Source organism: Branchiostoma floridae, chromosome 3, assembly GCF_000003815.2.
Source record: "Branchiostoma floridae strain S238N-H82 chromosome 3, Bfl_VNyyK, whole genome shotgun sequence".
Taxonomy (NCBI): Eukaryota; Metazoa; Chordata; class Leptocardii; order Amphioxiformes; family Branchiostomatidae; genus Branchiostoma; species Branchiostoma floridae.
This window is the reverse complement of record NC_049981.1, coordinates 28150194-28158277: the sequence shown is the minus strand read 5'-3', so window position 1 is coordinate 28158277 and position 8084 is coordinate 28150194. Positions and strand designations below refer to the sequence as shown.

Sequence of the window (8084 nt, the reverse complement as noted above, 5' to 3'; positions counted from 1 at the left end):
TGGCATTAAATCTCCACGCGACCTTTGAACCCGACGTCGGTGGTGAGAACAGATCAAAGACTATACTGAAGTAATTATGCTAAAAAAAGATAGCAGATTGGCAACGCAGGCCCTTTCTGTTAGGTGGGTTACGTGGCACGCCAGGCTCTGGGACCACGTGTTAATGACGACCATTAGCGATAGGAATAATGAGTACTTATAATTAGTAAGCATTCGTCCAAGCTAAATACTAGAGAAAGGTTTTCCTAAGACAAATTCAATTCCATTTTGATGATAAGTAATCTTCTTGTGCGTTAGAGCAAGGGTAAAGACGATAGTCATTATGTTGTCATCTATCTATGTACAGTGTATTATAATATTGAGGATACAAGGGAATTGTTTGGTGTAGAAATTGTTTTCTGTTATTACTGTGTCTGTGACGATCTTTGTAGTCCCCGGCTAGTCATGAAGTATGGTGCATCTGACTGCTAAAATATTCGATATTCATTCAATATCAAATAATTCAACGTTGACATTAATTGTTGAATGTCAAAATCACATTGCAATATTGTGAATCGAAATCAACCACAAAAATCATTTTTGCAGAACCGTTCCTCACGCCAGAACATATCCCTTTGGAAAACAGAGTGAAGACTATCGGAGATCCAGCACCTTCTGGTGAGACGAACACATAGCTGTAGTTGTGGTGTGGACATCAAGGAATTGTGATTCACCGCTATCTTATACACCATGGCTACAAACAATACAACCATAGACCAGATCCTCCTGCCTGTCGAAAGCAATGGGTCCTACATCCTTGACATGAAGGAATTGCAAAGGGAAATGACGAGGCCTCTGCTGACAGCACTGCTAATGGCGTTTGCCTATTCCATCATCTTCCTGGTGTGTTTGGTTGGAAACTTGATCGTGTGTGTGATGATCCTGAAGAGTAAGAGGACAACCAGCGCTACCGACTACTTCATCTTTAACCTGGCAATATGCGACCTTCTGGTGGGCATCTTCTGCATACCCTTCACTTTCGTCAGCCACGTATTCCCAGGTAGGCGAGTTGTTTGATATGGTAACGTTCTAACTTTAATACTTTTTATTACTAACTAGAGTTCGGCGACCTCATACCTCCATGAAAATTTAGAGCTTTTGTAAATTTCATGCAATTGACTAATACATTAACATAATTTATGCATGGTGTTGTTCATCATTGACAAACATACACATGTCACAATTATAAAATTCCCATTATTCATCATAAAGCGGTTTTGAAATTTTTACATAAATTATGCAAATAAGTTCCTCATTACCATATTTGGTATCTGCTTATATTCCACCTATCATAATTAACATGTGTTACATTTATTGAAGTCCAGTTATTGAAAACAATGGAATTATACAATTCCTCATTAATTATGCAAATTAAGTCATAACATGTATATCATTATGAACATCTTTGCCTGAGGTACCCGCATGCCTAATATGATGCCAATCCGTCAATCCCTTCTGCAGTTATCCTCTTTGGAATGTCTTGACAAAAACGCCCCTGCAGTTCCCAAATTAAATGTTAGGGGGCTGAAACTTGCCCCACTTTGTCATGACACTGAAAGCTATCTACCACCTAAATTTCAAGACCATATCTCTTCCAAGACAAGAGATACATAGAAAAAACTGCTATAATTGAATGTTGTCATTAATTCTGCAAATGTGCTCCTATTTTGCATAATTAGTATTTCATTTTGTACAACATTGTCCGAGAAACCTACATACCAAAAATCATGAAAATCCGTTGTTCCCGTCTTGAGTTATCCTCTTCAGAAGTTTTCGACAAAAATGCCCCTGCTGTCCCAAAACTAGACGCTAGGGGGCCCAAACTTGTGTCACTTCTTCCTGAGCACAAGAGCTATCTAACACTCAAAAATCGTGACCACAGCATGTTCAGAACACCAAAATAGCAAAACTGGAAGTTGTGCTGCAGTACCAAGGGAAGCCGCTAGGGGGCCCAGAATCTAATCATTTCCAGCTTTCATCACAACCTACCAACACACCAAGTATGAAACCAATCCACCCAACCGTTCTTGAGTTATCTTGTTTACACACACACAGACACACAAACACAGGGTAAACTAGAGTTCCACGAACACATACCTTTGCCAAATAAACCAGGTTTGTTATGTAGAATGATGTCTGTAGACAAATGCGTTACTCATTTCATTTTCTTTATAATTAAATGCTTGTAGTTGGTTTATAAAATTTCGGCATTTATTATGCAAATTAGATCCCAATTTACAATTAATTGATATCAAATTGTATCAAGCATTACTAAAGCTATCAGCATACCAAAAATCATGATGATCCTTTGATCCATTCTTGACTTATTCTCTTTCAAAGTCTTTAAATACACCTCTTACTCTCTTCCCTCTTTCTCAGTTACATATGTGACAACTTTGATGAAAGTACTATAATGGAATGCAGTGGATTTATGAACTTTTCCTAATCAATTATGCAAATTAGCTGTAAACTTGCATAATAAGTATCACATTATATAAGTCTTCATTTAGGCTATCTACATGCCGAAAATCATGACGATCCGTCAACACGTTAATATTTTCTCATCAATTATGCAAATGAGATCATCATTTGCATGATAAATATGTATTGACATTTCTCTCTTTCTCAGCTACATATGTGACAAGTTTTAAAGCCCTATCATGGAATGTAGTGAATTTATAAAATATCCTCATTAATTATGCAAATTAGCTGTTGATTTGCATAATTGATATCTCATTATGTAGGTCTTCACTTATGCTACCTACATACAAAAAAACATGATGATCCATCAACATGTTCATATTTTCTCATTAATTATGCAAATGAGGTCATCATTTGCATAATTGATATCTGTCGACATTTCTCTCCTTCCCAGCTACATATGTGACAAGTTTGAAAGTCCTATCATGGAATGTAGTGGATTTATAATTTTTCCTCATTAATTATGCAAATTAGCTGCTGATTTGCATAATTAGTATACCATTATGTAAGTCATCACTCATTCTATGTACATACCAAAAATCATGACGATCCGTCAACACGTTGTAGAGTTATTCTCATCCAAAGTTTGAAAGGAAACCGGCGCCTGCAGTTCCAAAAAAGCCGCTAGGGGGCCCAAACTCACAGCACTTACTCTCTGCCTCGAGGGCTATCTACCACTCAAAAATCATGATCACAGCATGTCCAGAACACGAGATATCAAAAATTGAGGTTCTGCTGCAGTACCTTAGCAAGCCGCTAGGGGGCCCATTATCGAACTTGACCTTCGTTTTCCCGACCCCTACCCACCTACCAAATATTATCGGGATCCATCCAAGACTTCTTGAGTTATGCTGTTAACAGACAGACACACAGACACACAGACACACACACAGACTCACAAGCCCAAAACATTCTGGCAAAGGTAAAAATATAACCTCCATTCCATTACATTTCATGGAGGTAACTAGAGTTCCACGAACCATTGGGTGTTCAGAAACGAAACAAATTGGCACGTAACCTAAAGTAGTAGTCGAGGTATCATTTCATCTTTGCAGATGATGGTAGCGCTCTGTATGACGTCACGGTGGTTGGCAGCGTCTACTGTGGCCCTGCAGGCCAATCCTGGCATGGCATTGACATATGAAGGAGAGGGGTCCCCATGTAACCTAAAGAGACACATGCTACTCGCATAATGACATCACACCGTACATGTAACTTTTTGGAAGCAGAATCGTCAGATTGCAAGTCTGTCTAATAAGGGAAACATAATCTGAGGTAGGCAGTCTCTGAAATTTGAACTCTATGCTGATTCAATGCTGATTCTCAAATTACGTAAAGCAAATAATCTAAAGGTTGCGTCAATGACGTAACGTGGGTCTAATGTGCAGGTTTTATCAGGCATGAATACATAACGTGAAACTCAATTGAGAATAACTGCTTTACCCATACCCTTTCATCAGGAAATCATCATTACTTTTTTGTACTCGTTGTTGGAGTTGGAGTACATGAAGATAGCGTTCATGCCCTAAAATGTCACAATCAGAATCAATGTCATCAACATGACCATTACTGAACATTCATCATGAATAGACAACCAAATTCTTTGTTGTATGATTATATCCCAACATAGACCTCGGCAACTAATTGGACAGAACCATGACAGGAACTCACCGTACAGCATACAAAATAACTCAAAAGACGGGATCAGGTCTTGAATATAAGTCAGATGTTTCAGACAGCATCCGCGCTCTTTTATCTCAAAAGATGTGGATGGTATTCATCCACAGTTCTTTGATAATAGACACCGGATCATCCGGATGTAGTCAGAAACCTCTGAAGATATATGTAAATGTTTCATCGGGAAAATATCATACATTCAAAGAATGATTTTTGGTTGACGGATATTTTTTCCTGTTGGGAAGACGTGGTGTAGGTTTGGGCTTTCTTACATCCCCTTTTCACAAGAGGCTGCTACCACACTGTAACCGCTGTGAGAGTAAAGATTTGGTAGATCGAGAAGCAAATGTTATTGATAATAAAATATATTTTCGACATTTTTCTTGCTTTTTAAAATCATTTCATATATCACATCATATCATATCATATCATATCATAATTATATATATATTCCAATTTTGAAATCAAGGCTCACATTTCGGTCGTTGTCCTTCAGCGGTCACCTCTAGGAGGCGCGTGGTCTTACTGTTTGATGCTTCATAGGGATGGCGCTGCTACGCCAACTGATGGATACACAAGGAATTATGCAAACAGATAGACATAGGGTCGTGTACTTAGGTCAAAGGTAAAGTCTTTTAGTCTGAGTCTCCAGAAGAAATGTTCCTATAATTGGACAGAGGCAGCATGCGAAGATGAACATGTTATTACTGCCTCAGCCGTAAATCAAAAGGACGACGAGATGTTTTATCCATATGTCGTTATAAGAAGTCGATTTTTGTTGAACATGACACATGACCTTGATGGCACGTTTCTGGCCTTAGGCATAAGTGTTACAACAGTTTTGGATTCAGGCGCGTCATGAATCAATGAGACGCGTGCTGGGCAAATAAGGACAAGGTCCCCAAAGCGGAGCCTTTTGCAAATGAAACGTGATCGCGCACGTCTACGCTTGATTTTGCAGTTTAGCACCTGGTAGTAGTTCAGCAATGTAACGAGACCTACTTAGACTAAATGAAATGGGGTCTTGAGAAAAATATTGCGCCACCAGACCAACTCTAGCAAAGGACATAGAAATTTCCATCATGAAAAAGATGGAATTGAAAACATATAGACTTTCTCTATATATTGCACTCTGTCAACAGATCAGGGCTTTAAAAGTTGATATTGAGAGTCTTTAGTAAACTTTGTACCTCTTTATCAGTTTATCGCTTGTTGTTGTACAATGTGTATGTCTACAATTACAACATGACGCTAGAAATACAAGCGCCTGATGCAATTGGGTTTGTTGGGTTACTTCGGCCAAAATCTACGAAAACAAAAATTAAGATTACAGGAAAGGGCCCCACACGACGAGACTTTTCACACACAAGCTGCAGAATTCGCCCTTTACCGACACTATACGTGGGAGTCGGACGCATATCCAGGGATTTTGTGATCGGATTCATTAGCCTCATAGGCCACAGCCGGAAAAGACCTTCATTTTAGACCCATAAAGGTTACGTGTAGATAAACACGTTTTGATGCACGCTGTGGTATGTTGATGCATCATACACATGACTGGAGAGTCAGGCCATTGTCGGAACAATGTGCCAAGGAAAACTATCTTTCATTGCATTTTTTTCATCAGAAATCACATATAAAAAAAACTAGGTCTCTATAGTATAATTATCTGAGCTGTAATACCTTTTTGTTATGCTTGTGCTGGATCTGTTTTAAATAAAATGGAGATATTTCTATCACTGATAATGATTTCATCAATTTTCTTAAAAATATACGCAAATCTTTTTTAAAACAACGGGGCAGTTGGCAAATTTTCCTTTGAACCATTTGAACCAAATTTGCGTTTTGCAACAGATTGCACCAACACAGGTCAGATCAATTTTGCTTGGACAATCACGGAACTGAAATGATGTTTACTCTGTGTTTGAGAGTGCTAACGTTAACAGCTGCCGCTTACGGCAAACCTTCCCGGTGCAAAATTTAAGGGCATAAAAAAAATCTTTGCTAGATTAAAGGTACAACTCCTACACAAGGCGCAGTGCTTTTCATTTGCCATCCGAGGTTTTCTGACGGTTGTTCTCCGCTTGCTCAATTAAAGCGTGATAGTAGTTACTTGACGGAGAGAAATGGTCATAGGAAATAGAAAGAGGATAAAGGCATTGTGTGAGTCCGCTTGCATTACCACAAAGCACTGACGAATTCGTTGAGAAAGTGAACTATTGCCGTGTCAAGCACGTAAGTTCCGCTGCAGTAATGTAGCAAGCCGATAGGTAGCCCAACATCTAATCGTTTTCAGGTCTGATCAAGATCTACCCACATACCAAATATGAAGACAATCCATCCAGGCGTTCTCTAGTTATGCTGATCGTCCACAAACACACACACACACACACATAGACATGCTACCCAACATATAACCTTCTTGGCGAAAGACGAAAAACGTGATAAGGTCTCTAACATAAGTCAGATGTTTCAGACAGCATCCTCACTCTTTCACCTCTAATGATGTTGATGATACTCATCCACAATTCTTTGACAAAAGACACCGGATGCTGCCCCAGACACCTGGCAAAAGAGGTCTATAACAACATTTGGTAGAGTTTCAAAAGTACAATATCACGCACTTTACAGAACTATTGTACCAAGAGTTTTGATCAGTAGATATCTTTCCTGTCGGGGAAATGTGGTGTAGATTTGGGCTTTCTTTCATTCCCTCTCCACAGGAGGCTGTGACCACATCGCAACCGCTAGGAGACCAACGATTCGATAGATCGAGTAGTGAATGTCATAGATAAAAACTATATTTTTAATGATTTTTCTTTCATGACAGTAACCAGAAACATTTTTCTAGGCCTTTTCACACACAAGTCGAGGAATTCGTCCCCTACGATGGGAGTAGGGCGCATTGATCAGTTTCATTAGCTTCATAGGTTTAGAGCGGCAAACACCTTTACTACCTGTCAGACGTTATCATACATTCAAGGTTACCTTTAGAAAAACGTGCCTAGGTGTGTGCTGTGATGCACATACGCATCATCGGAGAGTCAGACCATTGTCGGAACAATGTGCCAAAGAAAACTCTTTTTTTTACTCAATGGTCACCGCGTAACAAGGCCATGAAGGCCACTCAAGGTTACGGGTTACATGATTGGAACTGTAACAGCATCTCTTCGCCGTAGGTCAGAAACATCATGATTGAGACCAGCCCAATTGCTCACTATGAGTGAGGACTAATTGACCCAATAGGCGAAGCAGGGGTTACGAGGGCTGCTCGGGAGATTCCCTACCCCTATTTTGGCCGGAATGGATTGATCCGCTCGGGTGGATGCTCGCACATGTGGCGGGTTCTTTAACGTGCTTTGGGTGTTGATCTCCCCGAACACGGGACCTCCATTTAACGTCCTATCCGAAGGATGGCCCAAGCCGAAGCTAGTTATTTAACACATTTCATTGCATTCCTAACTTTCATCATAAATCAAATAATCAGTCTTGCCAATTTTTACCGCCTATTTTTTCAGTATATCTTAACTGTGATACCTTTTTTATGATTGTTGTGGAGCTTGTTTAAATAAAAGGGAGATATTTCTAGAAATCTGATAATTGCATCGTCAAGATCAATTTTTAATCGGTGGGGCGGTTGGTAAGTTTTGCTTTGAAGCATTTGACTAGATCTGTAGGTTGCGTTTTGCCACGTGAACTGCCACATACGACAAACCTACATATTAAAACCTATTCTCCAGATAAGACAACACGTCCTCACATGACCTCCGAGGTTTCTTGAAGGTTGTTTTCGGCAGTTGACTCACTAAGAGACAAATTGGCCATAGTTGATAAGGTATCACGGGAGTCCGCTTGTTTTATTATCACAAGATGATGATAGATTCGTC

The 8084-nt window shown here is 39.5% G+C and overlaps 1 protein-coding gene across 1 annotated transcript in view; it reads left to right on the top strand.

Annotated features, from left to right (window-relative positions):
* Positions 1-729: 729 nt before the first annotated feature.
* The window catches only part of LOC118411797 (neuropeptide FF receptor 2-like), a 14069-nt gene continuing 6714 nt past the window's right edge, over positions 730-8084 (top strand). Inside the window, exon 1 of the mRNA XM_035814283.1 lies at positions 730-1039. Within this exon, the coding sequence (XP_035670176.1) occupies positions 730-1039 (310 nt within the window). The remainder of the gene's footprint in view (positions 1040-8084) is intronic.